At 35.2% G+C, this 15,996-nt stretch overlaps 1 protein-coding gene across 2 annotated transcripts in view; it reads left to right on the forward strand.

Moving 5' to 3' along the window:
* The window catches only part of prkg1 (protein kinase cGMP-dependent 1), a 147,875-nt gene that overhangs the window by 108,023 nt on the left and 23,856 nt on the right, over window positions 1-15,996 (forward strand). For both annotated transcript variants that reach the window (XM_016495477.1, XM_016495475.1), the window contains exons 6-8: window positions 5,910-5,987; window positions 6,900-6,994; window positions 13,441-13,506. In XM_016495477.1, the coding sequence (XP_016350963.1) occupies window positions 5,910-5,987; window positions 6,900-6,994; window positions 13,441-13,506 (239 nt within the window). The remainder of the gene's footprint in view (window positions 1-5,909; window positions 5,988-6,899; window positions 6,995-13,440; window positions 13,507-15,996) is intronic.

The raw sequence follows: 15,996 nt of genomic DNA on the forward strand, positions 1-15,996 counted from the left end.
GAAGTAGGAAATTACAGCAAATAGATTTTAATTTTTAAAATTGAAACCAAATGGATGCTTGATGATAATGTCCTCCTGGGGAACACAAGGGCGAAGACACGAGGCGAAATTAAAATAAGAGTTCCACTTTCAAGTGCCTTTTTTTTCAAGATAGGAATTGACTTTTCATTGAAAAGTTTTCTCTTTCCACAGCATAATAATTAAGATAATGATCAAGGCTCTAAAACACTGAAATATTGTTTAGAAAATATATCTTCGTTTTCTGATGACATTCAAAATTAGTTATTTTTTTAAAGACACTCCAATAGTACTCACAATATCTGTCTCACCTTGAACACAACGAGAGAGGCTCAACTCAGGCAAGTTTTTAAAGACTTTAATGTGAACTTTAGTAAAATGCTTTGTACAATTAGACATTGATTTTTCGTGCAGTATCTATTAGTTTTTTGACCAAACCACCTTGTCTTTATCTAGTGGCTCATAAATACCTCCACAGACCTGAAAGTGCTAGAAAAGGGCATTCAGAGACCTAATTATTGAATTTTTCAACAGATAAACAGAGATAATTGACAGCATTGTGGGAAAGTTTAAAAGCTAGACATAAAACATTCATAGTGAAGTTCCCAATGTAAAAATGTTAAAGGGGTCATGATCTGTTTTTTTTTTTTATTATTATTTTGTTGTCTGATGTCCATTCATGATGTTCGCGTGGTTTTTACATTCAAAAACATCAAAATCAATAAGTAATAGGCTATTTTCTACCCTGGTTTTGACGCTCAGTTTTTATGGGCGTGCCGCATTGAAGAGTTGGAAGTAAACGCCCACTGCTATGATTGGATAACAGTTTTACATAGTAAACTAACTTTCTGTGTGTCTGTTTGACAAGCTACGTCCTTCATAGTTGGAGCCTTCTGTGACTTTGGTTAGACACGTACACATAATCAGGACATATCAAGCGATCTCTAACAAAGCAATAGTGACACATAGTACAAATATTTTTTTACTCACATAAGTGTGCTGCGCCATTCCTGTCGGATCCAATATAGACGCACAGCATTGCTTTTTAATCTCAGTCTCTCTGCAAATCCACTATCTGTGTCTTGTTTGCAAAGGAATCCGCGGTGAAATGAAGCAAACAAACACTTAATGATTTACTCACGTGAGCTGAAACTTCATTAAAAATAAAGTTCAACCACACATTCCTAATATCTGAATCCGAAGGAAGGTTATGCAGCAACTGTGTTCTTCCACAACCAGGCACTGCACAATATTTTGCGATCTTCAACAGCATGTTTATTGCTTGGTTGCTCAATCTGGTTTAGCGCCACTTATGTTATTTCCCTACTATGTCATGCGCGAATCAGTGGGCGGGGCTACAGAATTGGGCGTTGATATTCTTCTGTGGAGGCGGTGTTTAACCTAACTCTTACGTCATACATAGGCACATTCCAGGATCTGGCGTTCGCTGGGCCTGGTGTCAATAAAAGCTTTTATTTCAGTCACAAGGACGTTTTCAGTTCTGAAACTTACAGGATATTCTTTTACTATGATGACCTCTTATATATCAAAAGCCCAAGTAAAAATTGATTTCTCAATTCATGACCGCTTTAATTTTCTTCATGGAGAAACTGAATTGAAGCTGTAACATACAAATGTCAAAAAAGAAATTGCTGAATTCCCTGTGAACAACTACACTGTCCATAATCCCAAAAAGAGATCCACCAATCAAATAAGCTGCAGTTACCATGGAAACACGAATTGCACCAAAAGAGCTCAGTAGTGACCACACACTCCCAGTGATTTAGACTCCATACACTTTTAAACAACATATATTTGTATATATTTACTACACTGAATAAATCTGGTATAGGACTTTCTATAATCCCAAAAAGAGATCCACCAATCAGATAAGCTGCAGTTACCATGGAAACACGAATTGCACCAAAAGAGCTCAGTATTGACCACACACTCCCAGTGATTTAGACTCCATACACTTTTAAACAACATATATTTGTATATATTTACTACACTGAATAAATCTGGTATAGGACTTTCTTTTGAAACAGTTTTCACCCAGACGTTGCTAGGAAAAGTAGAAAGACTGAAATAGTATTTTTGTGTAAAACATAAAAGACATTTCCTCATAAAAGACATTAATTTTTAATTAATTTTTTTTCCCTGATTTTTTGTTTAAAATCTGGTCAGTTTGGTTTGTGTATTAGAACTATTATGCTGAATATTTTTTGAAAAGCTTATGAAGAAAGTAAATGGGAAAAAAACACACCTGAAACCAAGGCCTCTTAAAATGCGGAAGTCAATATTGCTCTCTGTTATCCTGTGTCTACAGCAGTTAGCTATGTCTGGGCTTTATCCCAGGCATACTTGTGAAGTGCTGGAGTTGGCAGACATTCCCACACTGTACTGTTCTACTTGGAGCAACATGGGTCAGAAAGTCAGATTTTTCCATTAGATGTTTGAGATAGGAATGTATGGTAAGAATAAAAGAATGTAAGGCAAAGAGTGGAAAGAGGGGGGTTTCTAGAGGAGGGTTGCAGTTAAAGTTATATACTTAATGCTAGTAATATTATGTGCTAATAATAATATGTTCATATTAATACTATTAATATTATCGCGGTTGAAATAAGAGTTACAGACTTTGCTCACACAGGGTATAACAACTTTCCTATTTTTGTACTTTTTAGGAATTTTCCCCCACCTTGTTACATGTGTGGTGTTCCCAGTCAAGAATGACTGGCCTACAAAAATTGCTTTATCAACATGTTTTCTTTCAATGAGCACAGGTTTTGTATTTCTTTTTGGAACTGACTGATAGGTCTCATTGATACGAGTTTATGCAACACATGAGTGAACATTGCCAAAATGATGCATCTTTTACTCAAAGACGAGGTGCATAAAGTCAGGTCAAAGGCCTTACAGCCAATCAGTTTAAAAAAGAAATGCAAAACCCGTGCTAATCGAAAGAAAACAAGTTACCAAAAAGATTAAATGCAAGATTTGGTGATAATATAGCATAATAAGAGATGCACAATCCAATTTTTAAAGGCCAATCATTTTTTACCAGGATCACCAAATTAGATAAAGGATTTTCAGCAGAGCACAAGGGTTAAAATGTTTGAATGTTTGGCAGTACAATCAGATAATGTCAAGAACAAAATGTTACAAATTACAGCTGATATTACTTCCATTTTATCCATTGCACAAAGTAGGTCACATTATAAGGTATTCCACACAGTCAATACTGTTATACAGTGGGTACGGAAAGTATTCAGACCCCCTTCAATTTTTCACTCTTTGTTATATTGCAGCCATTTGCTAAAATCGTTTAAGTTAATTTTTTTTCCTCATTAATGTACACACAGCACCCCATATTGACAGAAAAACACAGAATCGTTGACATTTTAAGGGGGTCTGAATACTTTCCGTACCCACTGTATACTGTATATTTTAGAAATTCTTCCAGAAATTTTATGCATACAGAAAATTTGCATTTTGTGCACAGTGTATACTGCAGCAAAAATAGTATGGTAGTATGCTATTCTGCATTGGTATATTTTAGTAAAACTCCACAGACAGGAATATAGGAATTGTGAAATTCTGCAAATAAACTTTTCACTGCTAACAAATTATATTCACAGTTTACAAAAAATAAATAAAAATAAATAAAGTTTACTCAAGCCTTTATGCAAGAATTTCACATTTCTGACTTTAAACCCTGTGGAATACCTTGCACTGTGAACTTCTATTGTATGCACATTACTACAAATGTGTTTTTAATTTGTGCTTAAAAATGCTGGATGAGTCAGTATTATTTTCAGCAAGCCACAGATGCTGTTAAGAGATGTAGAGGTGGTATTTAATAATATATACTAACAGTACAAAAGAGAGTCAAATTCAATCCTGAACCTCAACATTATTACTTCCTCAAGGTGAGCTCAGCAATAGCCCTATGAACTGCACAATGCTGCAGGAGCAGCCCATTAATTTTACTGCTATAAACTGAAGAACTAATGTGAACCCCCATATTTCAAATCAAATCTTTCAGGGTTTCTGGGCTTTAGGAACTGGGCTTGATCTCTGAAATTATGAGAAATGTGTTAGGTCTTGATGTCCAGGTCATTGGGTTTAAGATGAGCTCTGTACAGGAGAAATAGTTCAGTTACAAAGGCTGCTGTCAGGAACAGCAGATGCAAAGAAAAGTCATATATCATGACAATCCCATTGCATCATGGTTGTAGAAACATGTTCTTGTCATGTGCAATAAATAATGTTTATTATTTTTTTCATTAAATCAATCAAACGTAGTAAATCAAATAAAGCAAGGTAAAAAAAAAAAAAAAAAAGGGTTAAGCCTATATCTTTATCGTTATCTTTATAGTTATCGTGCTTGGTGTGAACGGGCCTTTAGACTACTCTTGTATACTTAGCATACTTTGTGGTTACTGTGCTGTTAACAAGCTTTAGAATTCAAGGTAACAAATGTATTATTATTATTATTATTGGTAATACTTTACAATAAGGTCTCATTTGCCAGCATTAGTTAATGCATTAACTAATATGAACTAAAAATCAGCAATACATTTCTTGCAGCATTTATTATCTATTATAATTTATTATATTAATGTTAGTTTAAAAAAATACAATTGTTCAGTGTTCATGTTATGTTAGTTCACAGTGCATTAATGTTCACTGATAAAACTTGATTTGACTTGACTTGAAATGCATTAGTAAAGGTTGAAATTAACATTAACACTAAGTTTAAAATCAATTAATTTAATGAAGAAGAATAAATTAAGAGTTATTTATATCTTTTGCATTTGAGTGCCAGTAGTTTGCATTTCCAAACATTCTTTTTGCCATTAGTTGTAATAATCAGTGAGATTTATGTACAAAATGCCTTTCAAGCTGTTGCTCTGCAATTAAAGTAGTTGACCAAATAAAACTGACTGTAAAAGAAGCTGGTCTTAAGATGTTTTGAATTGCATGTAACACATTTTGGAACAAAAAGATTTTACATTTGCTGAAGACAATGTTAGTGGTGCTTGAAAAATTGCCATGGTGGTTGCCAGCGCATTGCTATGTGGTTGCTGTGGTGTTTTGAGAGGTTTCATCACATTGCTATGCAGTTCCTATGGTGTTCTAGGTGATCCTAGGTGGTTATTTATTGACCAAAGTCAACAGATTGCATCCCCAAGCCTTTATAATATCCTTTGAAGTCCAAGTGCTTAAAAAAGTAACAACTAGGGATGCACCGATACCACTTTTTCCAGTACTCGCCTGATACCGATACTTTTATTTTTGGTACTTGCCGATACCGAGTACCGATACCAATATTTCTATTGCATTTTCGGGCCCGATACCAATACCAGTATCGGTATCAGTGCATCCCTAGTAACAACACACCTCTCCTCAACAAGCCACCCAATTTGAGGTATAACTGTAGTACAAAGCTGGACAAATTGCACACCAGTATTTAAGGTAAAAGGTTTGATCAGATCCTTGAGTATAATAATAGTGATTTTTGCCTTAGTAAACACCATATAATGGTGTGTGAAATCAGGAATCTGCATCTGCACTTGTGTAGGGTTTGTTTCAGGCCTTAAAATGACTATAGTCTAAACATTGAGGTTTCAGCCGAAGTTTCTCAGAGTTACATTTGCAGTGGGTGCTGTTGTGGTTTTCCGGTAACATGGATTACTGCTATGAGGACTTATGTTCTTGTTTTGGTGTTGCAGCCCTGAAGTGGCCTATTGCGTGACTGAGGCACTGTCTTCGTGATGGCTTGAGAATGATTATGATGGAGCAACACTGTGAAAACTGAACTAGAAGGAAAAAAATTACACTTCAGTAATGCTCTCTCCTTGCCTCTCTTTCTTTATCTCGTTTCTCAGACTCACTACAGTGATGGAGAGTACATTATTAGACAAGGTGCCAGAGGGGACACATTCTTTATCATTAGCAAGGGAAAGGTAAGATCTTTTCCACCACAGAGACCGAATACCACAAACGTGGTATTCGCATGAACAACATTTGAATAAAAACATAACAAGTATCATAAAAGAAGTACATATGAGTTGTATGCTATACTCCAAATCTTTAAAAGTTATACAATATCTTTGTATGAAGAACTTAGTGAAATTTAAGTCATTATTCCCTAAGAATTAAGAAAAATAAGCCCTTATTAAAGGGTTAGTTCACCCAAAAATGAAAATTCTGTCATTAATTACCCTCATGCCATTTCAAACCCGTAAGACCTTCGTTCATCTTCGGAACACAAATTAAGATATTTTTGATGGAATCTGAGAGCTGTCTGACCCTGCATAGACAGCAACGCAACTGAAATGTTCCCAAGTCCAGAAACGTAGCAAGGAGATCTGTAAAATAATTAATGTGACAACAGTGGTTCATCCGCAATTATACGAAGCTACGAGAATACTTTTTGTGCGCAAAAGAAAAAAAATAACAACTTTATTCAACAATTCGTCTCCTCCGCATCACCCTGGTGCCATTTTGGAGAATATCCGCTGTATGCTATTCTGTGTCAGCTGCGTCACGCCGGATCTGTTTCCTACGTTGTTTGTGCTTTGATTTGAATGAAAACAACATATCTGCGTGACGCAGCTGACAGAATAGCAACATTCTTCAAAATTCTTCCTTCAAAATGTTCATTTTTGTGTGAACTGTCCATTAATCTGAACACATTTTCAAGACCCTTCGTTCAAATACACTCTCTCTGTTGTCGCTCTATCATTTAGTATAATTAGAGTGATAAATACCAATCATGACCACTAATGTAAATGCTAAATAATTGATATTTTAAGAACAAATCAGTGGATTATTCAGTCTTCCAGCTTTTCATGACCAATAATCTGTAATTGCAGGTGAACGTTACTCGAGAAGATCCACCCAATGGGACCCCTGTCTATCTGCGGGCATTAGGTAAAGGAGACTGGTTTGGAGAAAAAGCCCTTCAAGGGTAAGAACTTTTTGCTCACTACTTATAGTGCTGTAATCACAGCTGGCCACTGTCCTTGTTTACAAAAGCAACTGTTGACATAAATGATGTGCTTGATGGATCGTTTGCTGCAGGAACAGCCTAATTGGCTGTAAACAGAGAAAAATCAAATGCACATCCAAACAAAGCATCTGTTTTGAGTTGTGTTCAACTTGCAATGGGAATAGTTTTAGCATTTAAAGTCAACACGAAATTAAAATTGGCCTTGTTTGCTTTCTAAATACATATTCTGGATGTATGAGAAATAAATCATAACCTTTCATCAAAAGTATACAAAAGTATAAAATAACTTGCTCCACCTCCGAAACAACTTTCTTTTCCGGCTGACATTACCGATCTCTCTTATTTGTGAAGTCTTCCTCTACATTTTTTCTTCTGTCTCACTCTGAAATATTTGAACATTATGGAATATCTGAATATTCCACATTATGGAAGTGAGCTGTGAACTGCATTTCATTTGGCTTTTAGCCTGATTTGAAATGGGCTTATATGAAAAATGCCTGTCATGTTTGATGCTTTATTTGCAAGGGTACCATCTAATGGACTGGGAGCACACAGCACTTCTTGAGTAGAGCTAATTTGAAGAGAAGATGAGACCGGTTGTGTCAGAACAGTCAGATGCACATGCAATCCTCTCCACCTTATATTTCTCACAGGGTTATGAACATTATCCTCTGCTCTATTTCCATATTCCTGCACAATCCCTCTGCTGCTGTTTCAATAGAGGCCAAATGCAGGCACCTTCACTCAAGCTTCCATTACGGCTTTCGATTTGTGTTTACAATTTTTACACATTTACACATTTTTTCCACATGATGGTTTTAGTTTTGAAACTTTTTGAACAGCTGTTGCAAGGGATACAGACAAAACGAATGCATTGGGGACTCCTAGTGGAGATCAGAGGAAGCGTTAGTTCATTAATGGTGGTGGTTGTGACAAAAAACAATCCATTGTATTGTTATTTTTGGGCAATTACCCTAATGAGTAGTAATAAACACAATAAAGGGTTTCTACAATGTTTTTTTTTCATTTAACAAGCACGCGTCAATGCACTTGGCTGGTGTTGCACAGCTGTGTTGTGATATTGAGCTTGTCATCGACCCTGAAAAAAGGGGCAAGCTGCTAATGGACCGAAATAAAGAGCCTGCACATTTCACACAAAATAAAAGGTCCGTGCTGGGAAAATTAATATTTGCTAGGATTAGCTTGAATGAGAGAGTAGGAGGATATGTTTTGGCCATAGGACTCATGGGACGAGAGCTCATGATGAAATCATGAATCAAGGAGGACATACTTTCATCCCTTTTGAACCCTAACATTCAAGAAGTCTCAAACAGAAGTGCCTCTGGTTCACTACGGTACACTATGCCAACCTGTGAGGCACACGAGAGTAAAATGAAATTGTTTCTGAGTTTTCTGATTGTATCAAAAGTGAAGACAGTGCTGAGAAACTAATCTAGACTTTGTTGTTGTATAGTTTAAGTTTTAGCTTGAGTGTTTGGGTTCTAAATGTCTCTTGAATTTAAGTTTTTCAGTAATTGACATCAAAATACTATTTTGGTCACAAACAACATATTTGACTAGCTGAACTTGCACCAAAATACCTTGAAGTCTGATTGGATGCACCATATTTTAATTGGTGACATTTTACAATAACCAAACATGTTAACATTAGTTAATGCATTAGATATCACAAGCTGACAATAAACAGTACTTCTACTGCATTTATTAATCTTGGATAAAGTTGATTTTTAATAAACTTACACATTTAAAATTGTAAAATTTTTACATTAAAAAAGTTAAAACTCAAAAATAATAAACTATTAATTCACGATTAATGCATTAGCAATGTTAATGTTAAATGAATGATTTAATTCTGTTTTTGATTACATTGATGGATAGTACCTAATTAACAGTTTTATTAGCTACGATAAATGTAGTAACTATTACATTTAAGTACACTCTATTTTTACCACATACATATTTTGAGGGCATGGTATTGTCATTGCAAGTGCATTTTATTATAATTGTTTGTTACAAATGTGTCTATCAGCTGTATATTTATAGTTATATATTATATGATCTATTGATTCATTGTTACTTTGTTTCTATTCACAAAGCCACCTAGTTAGATGGCTCTTGCTTTGATCTGAGCCGAAGGACGACCAAGCTGATGAGTTGCAATATGGTGTGTAGTGTATTCACCTGAAGAGGTGTCACTCCTTCAAATGTGTGTTCTTGATCTTCATGTCTTTTGATCTCACCTCTCACTCTCAGCTTTAATTAGTACACAATCTTGCGTTTTTGTTTTGGTTGTTGTTTGTTTAGTTTATCTCTTTTTTGAGTGGTAGTATGTTTAGCAACTCAATCAGCACTCTATTGAAGTGGATCAAGTCAGTCTTTCATCTTAAACATTATTTTTACGCTGTTCTGATTCTTGTTTGTATGATATGGGAGTTGCCTGGGATTTGACTAAGTAACAGGCATAACAATAGCTGTGGCCTTCTGGATTAAAGGCTGTCCACTGCTTTGATGTGCAACAGCCTGTATGCTAAGTAAACTTTCATGTCCCTCTTAAGCAAAACACCTTGTTGAGCCAAAACAATTAATTTGCTGCCAGTTAAGGAGATGTTGACCAGATCTTAGAATAATTGTCTTCTTTTGAAGTTTACACACCAGAAGGGAAGTATACAAACACACTCAGATCAAGGGCCACTGTATGGATAATTCTAATGAAAACATGTCCGGGTCACATTACCAAAATCATGTCAAACTCAATTATTATTATTTATTTATTTTTTGCAATGTGACATTATTTTCATTACAATCAAGCACATTTCATCATCCCAAATTACCAAATTAATTTTTCCATATTATTCTATTGTAATTAGATTTGCATTACTTTAATTACAGTAGAAATCTTATAGTTTATTGAAAATGTTATGTAATAGGACAACATATAACCATGTATAAATACATTTTTACTTATTAAATAATATTTTATCCCATTGTGCAATGTTACAGTTTTTCTCGATTGCTTAAACACTATCACCAGGCTTTTGAACTAACATTTCAAAACCATAACGCCATTTATCAAAAAGCGCACCCGTTTCCCTAAACTATAAACGCTATTCCCCTGCTTTAACACATGAATCAGATTTGTTGAACTGTCACTGCAAAACTCTACACACAAATACCTTCATTTCTCATTGCCTAGACCATGTTGTCATTTAGAAAGCACTAGCATTCAATATTGTTCACTCAAGTCAGCATAGCTTGAGCTCAATTAGCACACAGTTACCCACGTGGAAACACTAAGAGTCATAATTTATCACACACCATTTCAAGAAATGTGTTTAAGCAATCGAGAAAAACTGTACTAAGAACTGGGAACGAGGGCTTTAAATTGTTTCATGATATTTACCGTATATGGTTCCTTACCTGCTATTTCTTCTATTTATTACTTACCTGCTTCTATTTCCTTACCTGCTATTCCTTCCATTGACATTTAAACTACACTTTTTGTGTATATTTGACTTGTAGTGCTGCATGTTTGTGATTATATTAGTTATCTTGTTCAAACGCTTGCTACAATTCATTTTCACTGACAGTACACAATACAAAGTGGCTTTATTGGAAGTTATTTTGGTAAGAATGCATCTGAAATGATATTTATGTAAATATAAATTTCCCAGAAAATTAAAAGCATTGCTATATCAGTGCTATTTCCTTGTCAGATAAATCTCAGCTATACTTTAATGTTAATTACCACATAATGCTTTAGTTCACCCAAAAATAAAACTTCTAATTTCTTTTACCCTCTTGTTGTTTCAAACCCTGTATTATTATTCTTTTGCTTTGAACCCAAACTGATAATATTCACATTGTTTGTTTACATATATGAAAACATACAATGAATAAGGGCTATCATACATTTATTTTTGAGTGTGCTAACCTACAATTACAGTGCTATACTGAAGACCTCTCATGCTCCACAACCGGCACTTTAACCTTGGTTCCATTTTCATGGAGTAGCTCATGTTGTGTCACTTTATCCTGTTATTCTACCAGCTTGATTGACGGCTCTGACCTTTCCTTCATAAGCCTCACTCCATACTTGTTGTGATGTGCGCTCACTACATCCAGACTTTAACTGACAGCTGAAACATGTTTGTATTGGCTGGTCTTAACCCCCCTCTGTCTTTCTTTGACTCCATCCTCACCTAATGCTGTCACAGCATTCAGAGACATCCATCTGCCTCTGAAGTGTGCCATGCTAATTGAAGGATGTTTCCCTGTGCTGGACTTTCTCAGTGTCAGTTTTAATCTTCATGTGCGATTGATGTGATAAGTGTAGCTGTGATGTGAATAGCACAGGACTGATGTAATAATCACTTTAGGTTTTATAATTGGACCTTATTCGCAAGAGCTGCGGCATCTCTGATATGTTCTATCTCAATGGGAGTTATCTTTTTCACAGTTGTACCAGGAAATATGTCATATCTAATGATAGCCAGTTTGAGGCAGTTGAATTCCAGCACATGCAGATGCGTCTCAAGACGGCAAACACTAATGACACCCTAAACATAGACATGTCCAATGGAAAGTGAAGAATATTCGCAACTGTGTGGTGCTAATTGGAGACCCATATGTCAACGTTGAGGATGTAGGTGGCATATCACCGTTTTTGGCCTTGTATTATATAAAGGTCACATTGAAAATATTTGGAAACATTTTACCTTTGTCATTTATTTTGCCACTTTTCAAATGCATAAAAGCAAATACATTTCCCCATACCCAGAGTTTTGATCCTAAAACATGAAAATCCATCCTAAAAAATAATTTTATTGTTAAATGTGTGTACTTTCATAACACGCCATGTCTGTGTGGATGTGGCAGGCAGTTTACAGGCTTTTTAAGGTAAATGCACATAAGTGGTTTACTGTCTACAGCTGGTTTTGTTGATGTCCTTGTAATGTGTTGTAAAGTTGCTGAACAAGTCAGTAATTTAAAGAACAATCAATGTAATTGTAAAGATGCAGCATGATTTTTGCTCCTTGTTTGAGTGGTGTTTGCCTATTTAAAACTCTCTGGCACAATGCAAGGGGGTTGTGGGTGGTTGTCAGGGAATTGTTATGCAGTTGCAGGTGCTCTGAGTGTTTTTTTCGTGTGTTGCAGTTGCTATGGAATTCAACAAATCACATGATTTGAGGTACAAATCATGTCCCTAGCACAAATAGGATGAATGGCACCCTAAAGTATAATACCTATAGTTTGGGTTTGTTGAAAAAGCATGACACAGTCTCATTGAAAAATCGGGACTGTACCTGCACTTTTGCCAAAAACCTACCTATACTCAGATTATTGATTAATAAAGACTTATTTTCACAAGGTTCCTTACACAATACTGTTATTACCTCAAAACACTTTTACCATAGTGTAAACGAATACATTTTGGTGTTTGCCTCACAAAACCAGCTCCGTATATATGGTTTTTCTGATGTGGTAAACATGCTCAGTAGCACGCCCGGTACGGCATTGCACTTGTAATGCAGAGCATACTGGTATGAATCTTATTAAACATAAGTCACGGCACTCGATAAAGAAGCTCAAAGACTCAGAGAATCAAGCTAAAATGGCATGGTTGTATCAGCAAATGCACTTTCTGGCACTTCCTGTTTGTGTGTGAAGGCAATCAGCATTCCCACCTGGTCATTGTGAATTGGCAGTGTGCAGCTGCTTGGAGCTGTCATTCAGAATTTTGGTCCACACACATGAATTTATGTTGTGCCATGCGGTAAAAAAAAATGTTGTACAATAATAATGGCTGATGATTAACACTACTCCATTTGTCACTGATTAGGACAAATTATGTACTACGGATGTAAATTTTTCTGAAACAGTACAATAGATCATGCTTTGTTGTTTTCCTCTTATTATGTATGTTTACATGCATAATTATTAACTAACTCGAATGAGTCTTTTTAGTAGTTGAGCTACAGTCTTCATCTGTCCCAGCAGGCCATACATGACACAATGTGTAACTGTTTATTTTGAAGGATTAAATCACACATTGTTACACATTACTTTTTGAGCTACTGTTCAATTTGTTCTGTTAGCCCAACTTCACAAAAATCTGACTGGTATGATTTCAATCGGGCTAAAGTGTTTACATGACATTTTAAAAATGCAAAGTATATGCAAAAGACGTATTGATTAAATAATGGCAGTATAACATTTTATATCTCAGTATGTCACAAAATAGTTATTTTTGCTGGAAATTCAACTAAAATATCTATATGTTGAATAACCATCTCATATAAATGTGTGTGTGTATTGAGTAATTAATCAAAAATGAATAGATTTTGGCTGTGTATGATTGACATGTATTCTTTGTGTCTCCACAGAGAAGACATCAGGACGGCTAATGTCATTGCTGCTGAAGCTGTCACCTGCCTCGTCATCGACAGAGAGTGAGTTGTGTGTCTGTGTGTGTGTACTGATGCTGTGAAATCTGATTAGTCTTTAATCTTTTCCACTGTGTGCTCACTAAATTACCGCCACTAATTTCTAATGACCTCATACAACTTTCACTGTGGCAAGTTCATGCTAGTTTACGCCAGTTAACTTCAGGGAGCCAAATCTTCTCGTTTGCCATTCTTAGACAGCAGTCTGTCAGCAAACCTCATTTGAGTGGCACAGCGTGTGACAAAACAGTAGGAGCACAATGCCTTGCTGCACAGTGGGACTCATTGACCTCCTCTCGTCTCTGTAGACATCGTACTCCAGAGACTTTGATTTTACTTCGGTCTGAGGAATAGATATAATAAGCAACCCCTCATGCAAACTGACTTTCACTCTCACTGCAGGAATTCGCCCATTATCTCAGTCCTGTTATCAGTCAGGGTTTATGGTAATGCTCATTAAAAGACTCTTGTTGTTGTTATATTGTATGCTAGCTGACCTGTGATCAGTGGGGATTTTAAAGGGGTCATATGATGCGATTTCAAGTTTTCCTTTCTCTTTGGAGTGTTACAAGCTCTTGGTGCAAGTAGTGCATACACTTGTAGCTGTTATGTATCTTTGTAAGTCAGCCCTCTTTTGAGGCACGCGCAAGCGTTTTGCTATGACAATCTGGCGCTTCTGAATGTAAGTATGTTTTGTTATTAGTTTAAGTATTTTAAGTATTTAAAATAGTTTAAGTATTTGCTATTGACTGTTCAAATGCGGAGTTTTGCGCAGCGCAGAGTAACTAGAGGTATATATATAAAATAAAAAATGTTTGACTAATAGGGGTGGTATGCTAAATTTATATACCAAAAAGTGCAGTATTCCACTGTATTGCATAGATAGGTATAAAATAGCAATCTATCGTTAAACACACACCTTGTCCTCTGTTTCTCGCTCTGCGCCGCCGCGGTCTGCGGATTGAAAAATATTTAAAATTTGAAATATAGCCCCCTAAAAATGGCCTAGCGACGCCCATGATGGTAAAACTAACGACATTATTAACTGTCTTGATATTTACTTTGAAAGCTGACGCTCGCGATTATGGTAAGGGACGTTACATTTCCGACGCGTGCTTGTGGTGTTCGGCCAATCACAATGCACTGGGTCAGCTGGCCAATCAGAGCAGACTGCGCTTGTCAAAGGAGGGGGCTTTGTTGAAAACGACGTGTTTGAGAGAGGCGGGGCATAGAGGACCTACAATAATGTACAGTATTTGAAAAATAATGTGTTTCTTGAACATTAAAGCATGTCAACATATTCTGTTACACCAAATACACAAAACAATGATCTTTAAAATAGCATCATATGACCCCTTTTACCACTGATTCATGCAGCTGATTTCCTCTAGGAATAGAACCCAACAGTAATGCTTACTTTTTTAGCAGCTTGGGATTTGGAAGTAGTTGTACCTTTCATTTTCTCCATAGGGATTTCAGAAGAAAAATGCAGAAAAGGGAAATGCTGTCACTCTGCTCCAGTCACATACTCTGTTTTATTGTTTGGAATGATTTCCATTGGTGGAAAGAAATATACAAGCTACTGTAACTGGATAAATTTTGCAAACAGTTACTCAATGTTATGGTCATTTTTTTCTGGATCTAATAATTTATTTAAAATACATAAAAAATTACATTCATATAAACAACTGTTTTGTGATTCATGCTTTTAATTTCTTAATTAAAATTATTTTTTTATCATTTTTGATAAGTAAAAAAAATCATAAAATGAAAAATCATAATGAAGAATAAAGCATTATATTATATTATATTATATTATATTATATTATATTATATTATATTAAAAAACAGTAAAGCAGTTTGGTTTAAATATTTTTATATGCAGTAAAATTGACACAAAAAAAAAACACTTGATATATAAGAATTAATCATTCATATTTGTAAAATAAATACCATTTGTATTACAAAAATATATATTTAAAAACTTGAAAATAACTATGATGTGTACTCTGACGTACTTAATATAAGGAAAATTTATATAAGGAAATTATATAATTATTTTTATATAATAAAAATTATACAAGAACATTTTTTGAAACATTTTTGTTTTTCAAATTCGTATGTAATGAACATGAATTTTAATATAATATTTTAAAACTAGATTTATGAAAATTTTTCGAAAAATTGTAGTCTCTCTTATTTGTCATGGCCCTACTGACTTGTGTATTAAAGCGTTATTTTTGCAGTCGTTTTGTTCTGCTAGTGAAGCAGAAATTACAGAACCGAGTGACCTTTTAAATAGTGTATATCTCAGCAAAGCAGTATTTTAATGGCAGAAATGTAAGTACACGTGAGTGACTTTGGGTTCACACCCCAGAACATTTCTGCTACTAATTCTGGGGCTTCACTTGGGACTGTGCTAAGAATACATTGTGAAATGGGTCAGAAGTGCAGTGATATAAAGTCATTCACACTTTAAATGTCCATCAAATCATT

The sequence above is a fragment of the Sinocyclocheilus anshuiensis genome, unplaced genomic scaffold (genome assembly GCF_001515605.1).
Source record: "Sinocyclocheilus anshuiensis isolate Anshui unplaced genomic scaffold, SAMN03320099.WGS_v1.1 scaffold466, whole genome shotgun sequence".
Taxonomy (NCBI): domain Eukaryota; kingdom Metazoa; phylum Chordata; class Actinopteri; order Cypriniformes; family Cyprinidae; genus Sinocyclocheilus; species Sinocyclocheilus anshuiensis.